General features: G+C 37.4%; 3 protein-coding genes across 3 annotated transcripts; all 3 read right to left on the bottom strand.

Annotated features, from left to right (window-relative positions):
• Positions 1-2,730: 2,730 nt before the first annotated feature.
• On the bottom strand, positions 2,731-3,792 carry LOC130236606 (trace amine-associated receptor 13c-like). The gene has a single exon (XM_056467345.1). The coding sequence runs from the start codon at positions 3,790-3,792 to the stop codon at positions 2,731-2,733; it is 1,062 nt and encodes a 353-aa protein (XP_056323320.1).
• A 2,075-nt stretch (positions 3,793-5,867) lies between these two features.
• LOC130236629 (trace amine-associated receptor 13c-like) lies at positions 5,868-6,908 on the bottom strand. The gene has a single exon (XM_056467369.1). It carries the CDS (start codon positions 6,861-6,863, stop codon positions 5,868-5,870), a length of 996 nt encoding a protein of 331 aa, XP_056323344.1. The 5' UTR covers positions 6,864-6,908.
• Positions 6,909-13,151: 6,243 nt separating this feature from the next.
• Positions 13,152-14,204, bottom strand: LOC130236587 (trace amine-associated receptor 13c-like). Its single transcript, XM_056467322.1, has one exon. The coding sequence runs from the start codon at positions 14,157-14,159 to the stop codon at positions 13,152-13,154; it is 1,008 nt and encodes a 335-aa protein (XP_056323297.1). The 5' UTR covers positions 14,160-14,204.
• Positions 14,205-15,318: the final 1,114 nt, after the last annotated feature.

Genomic DNA, 15,318 nt, shown 5'->3' with positions numbered 1-15,318 from the left:
GGCATTTTGTTTTTCCTTAATGATAAAACCTTCATTTTAAAAACTCTATGGTGTGTTTACTTGTGCTATCTTTGACTAATAATTCAATTTGTTTGATGGTCTGAAACCTTAAAGTGTTGCAAAAAAATAAGAGTAAATAAATCAGTAAGATGATAAAATCACACTGCTGTATGATGCTCTTCCATAATGTTTTTTTAAAGGTAGCCAATAAAACTGTCTCATAATTTAAATCCTTCTAAAATATGTTGGATGCTATATTAGATGAGGGACTCCTAGTTTAGACCCATTTAAAAATGCTGTGTCCAATAAAAAAAAACTATTAGAACAGCTCAACTTATAAGATGCGTTCTCACACAAACAAAATGTACAACTTGTATATTTCATACTACTCCGGATTTAGTTTGATTGCATAGGAGTGTTATTATTGAAAGAAATAAGTAAATTTATTTCACATCAGTAATCAAGCCAAATTATGACCAGAGATATACATTCTTCTTGCAAAATCTCAGAAAATGTACGGCTCATATTAAATAAAAGATTTTCCTTAAATAGTAACTGGTTATAAGTTTATGCTGTCACTCCTGATCAGGAGAACGTGAAGAAGATTTTTATTTACTTAACCTATATGAAGACACATTTAATTGGGTGAGTGGAGGGCCCTACGAATCTGCCACTATATATCTTTGAAAACAGGTGATAGGTTAAGGCACAGGGGTCATAAAAGAGCATGAGAGAGAGGACTTGGGGATGCATTGAGAACCATCTGTTTCAGAAAGGCATGAAATGTATACAACACATGTTGAAACTGTCATGTATATTTGAAAAGACACATACTGTATGGGAGAGAAGAGTGTAGTTTAGATGTTTGAAACATAGATACTAGTCATGATTACCAAATGTGAACTGTATGTGGAAAAACAGGGATGAATATATTAGATCTGTACATTATAAGGGCCAACAAGAAGAGGGGTCTTTATATAGGGGTCGTAAAGGAGTAGGAGCTGGGAGAGGCCTGTTTAATCAGTAAACAGCTGTGAAAACACAAAGGTGGGAGGAAGCAAGGATAAAGGGCATAGCAAATTTGGGGGACATTGGATTGTCCTGGAGTGAGACTAGAGATGGGTCTGCTTATGGACGTCTCTGCTTTTTTGGGAAATATTCCAATAAAGTATATTTTTCTGATATTCATAACCCCAGCCTGAGCTTGATTCATTAAGAGAAAAGCCAGAAACTACAACAAACATTCAACCTATAGAGGATTTTTTGTTGTTGTCAAAATACACACATAAGAGCCTGGTCAACTATTTTGTTTTTAACTCATCGGTCACTCGTTTTATCTTCAGTATTAATCTTAAATGAGTATGTAGGATTGGGTTTTAAACCACAGCGGTTCGAACTGTAGTTCTGCCGAATGACTAAAATGTTATCAGTATTGATGGTAAAAAACTGTACATTCTAGTCAAACCATTCTTCTGCAATCTTATATCAGTATTAATAGCTATAAATGTGGGAGAGCGTTGATATTATGTGATTGTATTGTATTGCAATATGGAACAGTTAAGTGTTGATGTTAAATCAAAAGTAATTCACAAATACTTGAAAATTATTTAATGACAATAATTCTGTATGGTTACATCTGAATTAATTATAAAATAACTGTATAAAATGATAAAATATGGAATGATAAAACATATGATATAAATTGTACCCAGCTTAAATGTATAATTAAAGTTACCAGAGGTAGAAGGAGAGACACAGGGGGAGGGAGAGAGAGACAAAGAGAGCAGGCCCAGAAGTTAGCCTGACTGCAGTAGAGTCAGAGAAGATTCAGAGGTGGAGAGGGCAGAGGAGGAAAGCAGACCAGGAAAGACAGGCCAGGAAAAGAAAAGAGCCAGAGCAGTGTTTTACCACCTAATTTGTATCTTTCTTGACCATGTGACTAAAGCCCAAATGCTGAGACATTCAAACTGACCAATCAACATGTGACCACATCGTAAAACCCCCAAAGTCCACATACCAGGCCCTGATCTTATCAGTATCCGCCTTTGGAGTCAGTATAGACCTTCTTGAGTCAAAAATACATGTTTTGCCATGTAAACAAACGCATATAAAAATTTAGCCTCTTACAAGTAATTATATTTAATTGGTTAAAATACTGTACTCTGGGCTTGTAAAATGACGGTGTTGGTACAGTAGGCCTCTCTCCAGGCAGTCACATGGGTTGGTCTGTCTTTGTTTACTCTTACTGATCAGTGAAAACATCAACAATGTAACAACTCTGAGGACCAATTATAATTGTTTTGATTTATTCTCTGTGTTATATGGATATTGTTGGAGATGATCCTCAACTGAACCGTTGATTGAGGGTGTGAAGTACTGTAAACACTTACACAGACATGCACATACTGAATTAATGCAACACTGCCTCAGATGAGTTCATCTTTCATGTGTGACCTGTGGATTGGAAAAATAAACATGTCTAAATAAAAATTGAATGAGTGGTCTAATACATCAATGATTCGCTAGTGTTATCATTATGTACCCCAACATCTCCAATGGCCCGCAGTGTAATAAATGTAGACATTAGAAAAAAAAGGAAGCATGTTGTCACTGCCATTTTTTCTTAAAAGAGATGTTATTTTATTATTTTTATATGTAATTACATGTAAATAATAGTATTATCACAGATAATAACACCTACTCTTATGAGACACAGTTTTATCAGTTAAATTACAGTTCAATTTCTGTAAAAATATTGATCAGAGAGGATCCTGGCTGAAATATTTTCAGAGTCAAGATGAGTTTAGCTGTCTTTTTAAACCAGTGATAAAATAAAGCATAAATCAGAGGATTCACACCTGAGTTAGTATACACAGTCCATTCCAAAACAGTTATAGTTGTGGAAGAGTTTACAGTTAAAGTACAGATATAGTATGGGATATAGCAAAGCAGATAAACTGACACAATGATTCCTAATGTTAGAGCAGCTTTACTCTCAGATTTCCTCTTCACTGAACCCTCCGTTACACATTTACCACCCTTCATCAGAGAGTTTATAACCTTCACTTGCTGATGAACTACATAGAAAATTCTTGAATATAAAGTTATCATTATGACACAGGGAAAAATAAAACACATGAACAGATCAGTGAGTGTCCAACTAAAACTCATCATGATGAAACACTGTCCATAACACACATCTGTTCTGTATGAAGTGTCAAAATATCCATTATTAATTACAAGGGCAGTGTTATAAGCAGAGTAATAAACCCAGCACAGACAGATACACATTAACATTTTGGCCATGGTTATTTTCTGTGGGTACTGTAAAGGGTGACACACAGCCACATAACGATCAACAGCAATTAAAACTAAATTACTAAAAGATGCTGAGAAAATCACCCCAATTAAAATAAAATTGAGTCCACAGAAAGTGTGTCCAAAGTACCAACATGTCTCAATCTGTTTGATGGCCTGTATGGGTATCACAATAAGGCCAATAAGCATGTCAGCCACAGACAGAGAGAGAATAATCATGTTGGTTGGAGTGTGAAGCTTCTTGAAGTGAGAGATGGAGATGATCACCAGCAGGTTGAGAAACACAGTCCATGCTGACAGCAGTGAAAAGAACACATACATGAAATTATATTCATGTCTGGAGCGTTGTTCCTTGACGCATGATGAGTTGATGTGAGGAAAGCAGTATTGAGTCTCCAGATCCTCTGTCTCATAGGCCATGAGTGAGTCTCCTCCTGTTAGGAGTTTGTTCTGCTCTCCTTTCTGTCCTTTCATTTATACAGTGTCTGAATCACTCACCGCCCAATCAAATGTTAAAGAAATAAATGAATAAACAATAATTAATCCTCCCAGTCTACTGTTTATAGTTGCTATAGTAATGCAAGCTTGTTTTGATCTTGAATACTTTTTCTTCTCTGTTTTTTAAAGCTAAATTCTACATTTATTATTTATTTTGTTGTTTATTGGGTTATTTTAAAGGTTTAAAGACGGGTTAAATGAAGGGTTAAACAGTGATACGCCACCCACGTTATGTACTGCAATACTCTTATAGCATACCAAAGTACTCTTAACTCTACAGTCAGACAAATTCTGACTTGAGTGACTCTACTTTGAATAGACATGGTTTTCTGTCATGTCAGAAATGTTGTTCTGCTCTCATGAGGGAATCACAGGGTTAAATAATAGATGCAAACCAATTGAGTTGAACTCATTTTCTTCATTGCACCTGCACAAAAACAGAAACACACACACACACTCTGGGTTCATGGGGGTGCACTGGTGCAGTATAAATGAATATAATTCAGTGTATGATATTCTGTTCATATATGTGTGAGATACAGATCTGATTAGGAAAAAAGAATTTGTTTCGGTATTTGATTTCTTCCTTTCTACCTGAGCTTCACACTCCTTCACTTTAGGTGGTGTAAATACATCATGCACTGATTTGCCAACCACCATCAAACAAAAAAGAAGCAGCAGTAGCAGCTGCCGCCGGTGTCACAGTGTGAGCAGTCAAGCCGCTACTGAGCAATCAGATCATATAGTGTGAGCACATGAATTGTAAGCTTTGGTTTTACATCGCATGCAAACCTCCAACTCTTCTTAAATTGGTACCTGGCTGAAATTTGCAAAGAAAAAACACCCACCTGACATACAGTAAATGCCATGACTCGGTGAAGTGCATTTTAATAAAACTACTTCAATGCATGGCTAGCTGTTGATTATCGCATTTATTATTTATATTTTTTATTATATATTTACATTTACATTTAGTCATTTAGCAGACGCTTTTATCCAAAGCGACTTACAAATGAGGACAAGGAAGCAATTTACACAACTATAAGAGCAGCAGTGAACAAGTGCTATAGACAAGTTTCAGGTGTGTAAAGTCTAAGAAGCTGAGCATTAGTAAAATTTTTTTTTTTTTTTGTATAGAATTCAATTGCTTTCATACAACTCACAAAATGCTCTCTCAAGCAAAATAGAGCACAAAATGAGCACCTTTTGCATTTGTTTTTTTGTTTTCAAGTCTTCAGGATTTATTTGTGTGTTGTACATTTCTGAAAGCACATGAATGTGACGACATAAATGTTATTTATGCCAGAAATAAAGTATTTTTTCACAACAGTAATCAAGCCACTGAATTTGATCAATTTTAAGTGTTTTGTTGTTACTCTTGATCACTCTTGTGACTTTTTCTGTAAATAAAAAACAAACAAACAAAAAAACATCAAAGCCATTGTTTTTTTGTTTTCAGTCTTAATTTTAAAATAGAATATTAATATTGTTTATTGTAAAACTGTACTGTGGGCTTGTAAAATGGCGGTGTTGGTACAGTAGGCCTCTCTCCAGGCCGTCACATGGGTTGGTCTGTCTTTGTTTACTCTTACTGATCAATGAAAACATCAATGATGTAACAACTCTGAGGACCAATTATAATTGTCTTGGTTTGTTCATGTGTCATTGATATGTTGAAAATCATGATCCTTCACTGAACCGTTCATTAACTTTGCAAAGTACTGTAAACACACAAACACACACTGATGTGATGTTTTATGAACAGCTTTCATGTGTGACCTGTGGACTGTAAAATAAACATGAAGACTTAATGAAAATTTAGTGAGTTGCTTAATACATCATTGATCCACTCATTATCTGAACATTATTTACCTCAAACATCTTCAATGCCCCACATGAACACACAATATAATGAATGTAGAAGTTAGAAACAAAGAAACAATGTTATCACTACCAATTCTGTTTTATTATTATGGAAAGCAATCTTATGCTTAATTTAATTGTTTTGATTAATAATATCACAGATGATGTAATGTGAGAGTCATTTTATGTTATTTAAAAATACTGAACAGATAGGATGTCGGCTGAAATATTTTCAGAGTTAAGATAAGTTTAACAGTTTTTTTAAATGAGCTGTAAAATAAAGCATAAACCAGAGGATTCACACCTGAGTTAGCATGAACAGCCCACGTCAAAACAGTTATAGTTGTAGAGGAGTTTACAAATAAAGTACAGATATAGTATGGGATATAGCAAAGCAGATAAACTGACACAATGATTCCTAAAGTCAGAGCAGCTTTACTCTCAGATTTCCTCTTTGCTGAACCCTCTGTTACACATTTACCACCCTTCATCAGAGAGTTTATAACCTTCACTTGCTGATGAACTACATAGAAAATCCTCAGATATAAAGTTATCATTATGACACAGGGAAGAATAAAACACACAAACAGATCAATGACTATCCAACTAAAACTCATCATGACTGAACACCGTCCATAACACACATCTGTTCTGTGTGAAGTGTCAAAACTTCCATTATTAATTACAAATGCAGTGTTATAAGCGGAGTAGTAAAGCCAGCTCAGACAGATACTCATTAACATGTTAGTGATGGTTATTTTCTGTGGGTACAGTAAAGGGTGACACACAGCCACATAACGGTCAACAGCGATTAAAACTAAATTACTAAGAGATGCAGAGAAAATAAGCCCAATTAATATTAAATAGAAACCACAGAAAGTGTCTCCAAAGTACCAACACGTCTCAGTTAGTTTGATGGCCTGTACGGGCATCACAATAAGGCCAATAAGCAGATCATTTACAGCCAGAGAGAGAATAATCATGTTGGTTGGAGTGTGAAGCTTCTTGAAGTGAGAGATGGAGATGATCACCAGCAGGTTCAGAAACACAGTCCATGCTGACAGCAGTGAAAAGAACACATACATGATATTATATTCATGTCTGGAGCGTTTTCCTTTAACACATGATGAGTTGATGTCAGGAAAGCAGTATTGAGTCTCCTGATCCTCTGTCTCATAGGCCATGAGTGAGTCTCCTCCTGTTAGGAGTTTGTTCTGCTCTCCTTTCTGTCCTTTCCTTTATACAGTATCTGGATCACTCACCGCCCAATCAAATGTTAAAGAAATAAAATAATAAACAATAAAAAAGTCCCTTCAGTCTACTGTTTATAGTTGCTATAGTAATGCGGGCTTGTTTTGATCTTGAATACTTTTTCTTCTCTGTTTTTTAAAGCTAAATTCATTTATTATTTTATCCATTTTTTGTTGTTTATTGGGTTATTTTAAAGGTGTAAAGACGGGTTAAATGAAGGATTAAACAGTGATACGCCACCCACGTTATGTACTGCAATACTCTTATAGCATACCAAAAGTGTTATTAAACCTCCCTGTCCCAATCTTACCACCCCTTACCCTTGCAGATCATTGTTACAGGACAAAGAACAAGTTCCCATCTACATATCAACAGATTTAGGTCAATATACTTTAGGTCAAAAGTTTAGAGCCCCTATTATATATTAAAAAGGGTCATATTTTGGTTTTAAGGTTCTCCAACAACAGGCTGATATGCATGCATGGTCAAAAAACACTTTCACTTTTTACCTAATAATCCCTGCGACTCCCATATAATTCCTTCAGCGATTCATTTGTTCCCAAAGCCTTCCTTAGCGCGAAGCTATTCTGCGCAGATTGGACTGATGACAGTCTGTTGCGATTGGTTGACAGCGCTCAGCGTGGGACAAAAAGAAATGCCCACCACAGCTTATCAACATTGTTGTGCATAATGTATGGTTGAGCATACCTGCCAACACTCCTGTTTTTCCCGGGAGTCTCCCGTATTTCAGACCCATCTCCTGCCAACCTCCTATTATGTTATCCTGGAAAACTCCATTACAATTTGGTAGTACGGTCTGTGAAACCCAGATCCGATCGCAGCGGTCCCCCAAAACACCTGTGTGAGTCAGCTTTGGTGAGCCTGTGTGAATTGAAGCCTCAGTTTCCTGTTCTCAAGGTTGGACGTGTTGTTTGTTCAGAGATGCTCTTCTGCATACCATGGTTGTGACGAGTGGTTATTTGAGGTACTGTTGCCTTTCTATCAGCTGGAACCAGTCTGGCCATTCTCCTCTGACTTCTGGCATCAACGAGGCATTTGCGCCCACAGAACTGCCCCTTAATGGATATTTTCTCTTGTTCGGACCATTCTCTGTAAAGGATGGTTGTGCTTGAAAATCCCAGTAGATCAGCAGTTTCTGAAATACTCAGACCAGCCCGTCTGGCACCAACACCCATGCCCCAAAACACCTGTGTGAGTCAGCTTTGGTGAGCCTGTGTGAATTGAAGCCTCAGTTTCTCAAGGTTGGACGTGTTGTTTGTTCAGAGATGCTCTTCTGCATACCATGGTTGTGACGAGTGGTTATTTGAGTTAAGGCCGATTTATACCTCTGCGTCAAGTGCACACATTTGCTCTGGCGCAGCCTTCGTGTCATTGCTTAGCCTGACATGCTATGCTGACATGCACCTACATAAATGTAACAATTTTGACAATTTTTGAAGAACTCAGGGATTGGTCGGCTTGGTAGGGTTGACGAGTATGGGTGGTGCTGAGAGCCGCGAGCCAGATGGAGCGATTATTTACAAGTGTGGAGTAACATGAAGGAGCTCCAGATGGTTGTTTTGTTTTTACCTTATGATTGAAGCTGTTCCACATCAGCTGGCTCCCATCTCTGAATGAGTGGGTTTTAGCTACTTGTACATTTAGGTTAAAACAAAACACCCGCGAAGTAACTCGATACAGAGGAACATAGAAACCTACTGCCAGCTAGCATTTCAGAAGTGTTATTGCAGAGCAACACAAACAGCACGCAGGAGTATAAATGCACAACTACGCACAAGTTAGGCGCTGTGGGTCACGGTGATCACTCGACACAGAAATATAAATCAGCCTTTACTCTTGCCAAGTGTGCCAAGAAAATATCCCCCACACAATTACACCACCACCACCAGCCTGAACCGCTAATACAAGTCAGGATGGATCCATGCTTTCATGTTGTTGACACCAAACTCTGACCCTATCATCCGAAAGTTTTAGCAGAAATCGAGACTCATCAGACCAGGCAACATTTCTCCAGTCTTCTATTGTCCAATTTTGGTGAGCCTGTGTGAATTGTAGCCTCAGTTTCCTGTTCTTAGCTGACAGGAGTGGCACCCATTTTGGTTTTCTGCTGCTGTAGCCTACAGTATATGCCTCAAGGTTGGACGTGTTGTGCGTTCAGAGATGCTCTTCTGCATACCTCGGTTGTAACGAGTGGTTATTTGAGGTACTGTTGCCTTTCTATCAGCTGGAACCAGTCTGGCCATTCTCCTCTGACTTCTGGCATCAACGAGGCATTTGCGCCCACAGAACTGCCCCTTAATGGATATTTTCTCTTGTTCGGACCATTCTCTGTAAAGGATGGTTGTGCTTGAAAATCCCAGTAGATCAGCAGTTTCTGAAATACTCAGACCAGCCCCTCTGGCACCAACACCCATGCCACGTTCAAAGTGACTTAAATCACCTTTCTTCCCCATTCTGATGTTCGGTTTGAGCTGCAGCAGATCATCTTGACCATAGCTGTTTCTCAATTCCAAGAACGCAGAGAATGGACTTGCGTTCTAGTGGAGAGCGGTCTTGCCAGGTGTCCTTGGAAGAACGAACTCGGGAGACCGCAAGAACAGAGAACGCGTTCTGTGAGAAATGAGATGCTGCGTTCTTCCTGATGGTCACATGACCTTTACGCGTTTTAAATGGAAATTTATTTAAACATTACAGCATTCATACAACGATTTGTTTTTCCCCTTTTCAAAATATATACTCTGCATAAAAACATTATAAATATACGTTGCACAATATAAATAAAACATTTTAATACGAATTTCAGAAAACAAACAAACACCCTTAATGTGTTTATTCCTTTATTAAGATGTCCATGGTAATGTTTACTTTTACCGTTTAATTTAGAGAAACTCTTGAGGTAAATAAGTGATCTCTGAACTTTAATAATAAATCTAAATAAAATGCTGTGCTTCCCACCTCCAGTCGCAATGACTTTTGGGATTTTTAGAGCGAGATCGCCGCTTAAGTCTGCATCGGTGCGTCCTTGATATCAAGAACACATCCGGGAAGTTTCACGCGTCCTCTGTTCTTGCGGTCTTGAGTATTGGAACTGAACTTTGGCAGCTGATGATGACATTACATGAGGACGCAAGACCGCTGAAGAACGCATATTGAGAAACAGCCCATGTCTACATGCCTAAATGCATTGAGTTGCTGCCATGTGATTGGCTGATTAGAAGTTTTTGCTAACAAGCACTTGGACAGGTGTACCCAGTAAAGTGTCTGCTCAGTGTAGGTGTCGCATACACATTACACCGTTTTAACCCAGTTTTCTCATTTTCATCTGGATGCAGGCATTTTTGCATTCATGGCTAGGCAAGGCATTTGGGTGACGTATTGCCTAAATCTGTTGTCAACTAAATTAAAATAACTCAAAATAGCTCACAGGTACATGCCAAACAATTCAATATAATAGCAAAATGTAAAAGTAATCATGGGCTTTTGAAAAAACTACAAGGACAAGCATGTAGATGAGGCTCCCTGAGAGGTTTCTGACAGTTTGTGCAGAAATTATTTAGCTGTGTGGAAGTCCTGGACAGACGTGGGTTACACGTGGTCTGCAGTTGTGAGGCCGGTTGAATGTACTGCTAATTTTGGAGACTGCATATGGTAGAGAAATGAACATTCAATTAAATGGACAACAGCTCTGGTGGACATTCCTGCAGTCAGCATGCTAATTACACACTAAAAACCAGCAACATCTGTGTCATTGTGCTGTGTGATAAAACTGTACATTATAGAGTGGCCTTTAACCCTTTTAGGTGTACAATCATACCTGTATGATCAGCCTTGACTGGTCACAGAAGTGTTCAATCACACCAGTGTGATCATAACACACATCATCAACTGCTCAAATTCAAATCGCGCTAAGGCACAGAAAGATGTGCACAGTGCTATCATAAATCACATTTTATTCATGTTTTCAAACAAACAACATTTAATTTAGGTTTCAGACATTTAAATACACATAAATACTAGCAAATTATACCATTTAAGGTTTGAAACACTGTTTATTTTACTAGAATATTTACTCTATTCCTCTCCCAGATAAACAGTTACTCGCTTTCAGGTATTTCAGAAGAAAATTATGAATAAACATGATGTTAATGCAGCAGCTCGGATCTCTCCTGCAGTGCAGAATAAACATGGCAGCATCCATTACTCGTCATATAACAAATGAAGAGTTCATAAGCAAAAACCTCTAAATGCCATCTGATATTTTCTTCTAAAATGAGCATTTTTTTAATAATAAATTTTTTAGGGGTTTTTAACATTTAATGGATAGAATAGTGCAGAGAATTTACAGAAAATAGTTGGGAGCAGAGAGAGGGGAAGGGTCAGCAAAGGACCTCAAACCGGGAATCGTATTCAGGCCGTCATGAGCACCATAGTGCTATACGCCGGCGCACTTAACCACTAGGCTGTTGGCGCCAACCTAAAATAAGCATTTTTATCAGGCTCCCGTGTTTAGGTTTAGTAATTTCCCTTTTATGGCAAAGAATAAGTTATTTTCATTGTCTTTAACATGAAATAACTCAACATAAACAAGGAGTCTGAGAATAATGCTTTTTTTGTATGGAAATTTCTGACAGCACTTAGAGGTTTTTGCATCTAAACTCTTCTAATAATATGATCGTCATTAAGCTGTTTAAAAGATGAAATATACTGTATGTTCTAAGTCATATTTGAGAATCAGAATTTCAGATATTTCACAACATAATCAGAAGAGGGCAAAAATAAACAATATATAAACAATATATACATAGATCATTTGGGGCTGGTGGGTCACGTGATAAACTTGACATGTTGCCATTGAAACTTAAAACTTTAGAACAAAAAACTTATGCAGGCTGGTCAGCTTGATTATTCAAAACTCACGTGTGAAAGGGTTCATTGTGGCCAGACTAAGGCACGCCTGTGCAATAATCATGCTGCAACTGTGAGGTGGATAGATTTGGAGGACAGGTGCTCACTAAAGCCGGACATACACTGTGCGATTTTATTTATTATTATTATCATAATTTTTTATGTATTCATTTATTTTTATTAGTTTTTTTTTTTTTGGAGGTCTGATTATGAGCCGAATTCTGACTTGTGCAACTCTTGTTTGAATCTGTGTGGTTTCAGCTATCATAAGATTCATTCATTCATTCATTCAGTTTCTTTTTGGCTTAGTCCCTTTATTAATCTGTGGTTGCTATAGCAGAATGAACCACCAACTTATCCATGTGTTTTACGCAGCGGATGCCCTTCCAGCTGCAACCCATCAGTGGGAAACATCTATACACACTCATTCACACACATACACTACGGTCAATTTAGCTTACCCAATTCACCTACAGCACGTCTTTAAACCTGTGGAGCTAAAACTGGAGCACCTAGAGGAAACCCACACGAACACAAGGAGAACATGCAAACTCTGCACAGAAATGCCAACTGACCCAGCTGAGGCTCGAACCAGCAATCTTCTTGCTGTGAGGTGATTGTGCTATCCACTGCGCCACTATGCCCGCTATCATGAGATCACAAAGTTTAATGAGACATAAACTAATTGAGTTGAACATGATTTCATTAAAGGTGTGAAATATTATACAGCTGTCACTGAGGTGGTACCTTTTCAAAAGGTACATATTTGTACTTGAAGGGTCCATCCACATTGGACCTCAAAAGTATATATTAGTACCTACAAATTTTAAGAGGAACACTTTTGTACTTTTTAGGTGCTAATATGTACCCTTGAGGTATTAATATGGACCTTTTAGGTACACATTTGTATCTTTTCAAAAGGTACTACCCCAGTGACAGCCTTTATTTCTGACACACACTAATTGGGCACTGCATTACAGCTTTATTGAGTTCTGCTTTTATGTGTGACCTGTTCATTGAAAAAAAAGGGCTTGATAAATTTTATGAATATCCTAATACGTCAGTGAATTATCTGAGCATTATTTACCTCCAACATCTCCAATGCCCCACATGAACACACAGTATAATGAATGTAGAAGTTAGAAACAAAAGAAACAATGTTATCACTACCAATTCTGTTTTATTATTCTTAAATTGATCTTATGTTTGTGTATTTGTTTTAATTAATACTCTTAATAGAATCACATAAAATAATATCCATAATGCCATTATGAGAGACAGCTTTACCACTATAGTTACAATTCATTTTCTGTAAATATATTGACCAGAGAAGATGCCGACTGACATATTTTCAGAGTTAAGATGAGTTTAGCTGTCTTTTTAAACCAGGGGTAAAATATAGCATAAACCAGAGGATTCATACCTGAATTAGCATGCACAGTCCACATTAAAACAGTTATAGTTGTGGAGGAGCTTACAAATAAAGTACAGATATAGTATGGGATATAGCAAAGCAGATAAACAGACACAATAATTCCTAAAGTCAGAGCAGCTTTACTCTCAGATTTCCTCTTCACTGAACCCTTCGTTACACATTTACCACCCTTCATCAGAGAGTTTATAACCTTCACTTGCTGATGAACTACATAGAAAATCCTCAGATATAAAGTTATCATTATGACACAGGGAAAAATAAAACAAATGGACAGATCACTGAGTGTCCAACTAAAACTCATCATGATTAAACATTGTCCATAACACACATCTGTTCTCTGTGAAGAGTTTAAATATCCATTATTAATTACAAAGGCAGTGTTATAAGCTGAGTAGCAAACCCAGCACAGACAGATACTCTTTAACATGTTAGTGATGGTTATTTTCTGTGGGTACAGTAAAGGGTGACACACAGCCACATAACGATCAACAGCAATTAAAACCAAATTACTAAGAGATGCTGAGAAAATAAGCCCAATTAATATTAAATACACAACACAGAAAGTTTCTCCAAAGTACCAACACGTCTCAATCAGTCTGATGGCCTCCACAGGCATCATAATAAGTCCAAGAAGCAGATCATTTACAGCCAGAGAGAGAATAATCATGTTGGTTGGAGTGTGAAGCTTCTTGAAGTGAGAGATGGAGATGATCACCAGCAGATTCAGAAACACAGTCCATGCTGATAGCAATGAAAAAAACACATACATGATATTATATTCATGTCTGGAGCGTTTTCCTTTAACACATGATGAGTTGATGTCAGGAAAGCAGTATTGAGTCTCCTGATCCTCTGTCTCATAGGCCATGAGTGAGTCTCCTTCTGTTAGGAGTTTGTTCTGCTCTCCTTTCTGTCCTTTCCTTTATACAGTGTCTGCATCACTCACCGCCCAATCAAATGTTAAAGAAATAAATGAATAAACAATAATTAATCCTCCCAGTCTACTGTTTATAGTTGCTATAGTAATGCAAGCTTGTTTTGATCTTGAATACTTTTTCTTCTCTGTTTTTTACTGCAATGTACAGCAATACTCTTATAGCATACCAAAAAGTATTATTAAACCTCCCTGTCCCAATCTTACCATCCACCTATTACCATTGCAGATCATTGTTACAGGACAAAGAACAAGTTCCTATCTTCATATCAACAGATTTAGATCAATCTGCAAAAATGTAATTTAATTTCGGTCTTTTGCCCATACTGTATGATGCAGGCTCCTTCCCCTTATATTAACGTTTTGATTAGTGAGTTACACAGTGAAAAATCTCATATGATGCCCTTTGCAGGGCTGCATGGATATGCAAAATGCGCTGCAGTCACTGCTAAGTTGATTAGCACTATTACAACCGAACCTGGTAATGCTGTATCAACTAGATGACCAGAGGAGACACATTAACAGTTAATGCATCAACTATTTTAGAACCCATCACATTGTCCTGTTTATGTCTGTACTCAGTACTCAATATGCTAATGAAGGACATCATTAGCATTGTCACATTCTTCTGTGATTTTAGTCTATCATTTGTTTACAGCGCCACCTATATACTCCTATATGCCTCAAGGATCAGTTTTAGGCCCTTTACTGTTTACAATATACATGCTACCCCTGGGAGACATTATTAGAAGACATGGGATCAGCTTTCACTGCTATGCAGATGATATTCAATTATATATTTCAACTAAACCTGACGAGACGTCTAATCTGTCCAAGCTAACTGAGTGTATTACAGATGTTAAAGACTGGATGACCAACAATTATCTTCTCTTAAACTCAGACAAAACAGAATTATTACTTATTGGGCCTAAATCCTGTACACAGCAGATCTCACAACTCGACCTACAATTAGAGGGATACAAAGTTAGCGTTAGCTCTACTATAAAAGATCTGGGTGTCATATTAGACAGCAATTTAACTTTTAAAAATCATATTTCCCATGTCACAAAAACTGCTTTCTTTCATCTGAGAA

Source organism: Danio aesculapii, chromosome 10 (genome assembly GCF_903798145.1).
Source record: "Danio aesculapii chromosome 10, fDanAes4.1, whole genome shotgun sequence".
NCBI classification, from domain to species: Eukaryota; Metazoa; Chordata; class Actinopteri; order Cypriniformes; family Danionidae; genus Danio; species Danio aesculapii.
Note: the sequence above shows the minus strand (reverse complement) of the source record. Positions and strands in the feature narration are given on the sequence as shown.

Bases quoted from the DNA above. Each gene is read 5' to 3' on its own strand.
- LOC130236629 (XM_056467369.1), bottom strand. From the start codon at position 6,863: ATGGCCTATGAGACAGAGGATCAGGAGACTCAATACTGCTTTCCTGAC.
- LOC130236587 (XM_056467322.1), bottom strand. From the start codon at position 14,159: ATGGCCTATGAGACAGAGGATCAGGAGACTCAATACTGCTTTCCTGAC.
- LOC130236606 (XM_056467345.1), bottom strand. From the start codon at position 3,792: ATGAAAGGACAGAAAGGAGAGCAGAACAAACTCCTAACAGGAGGAGAC.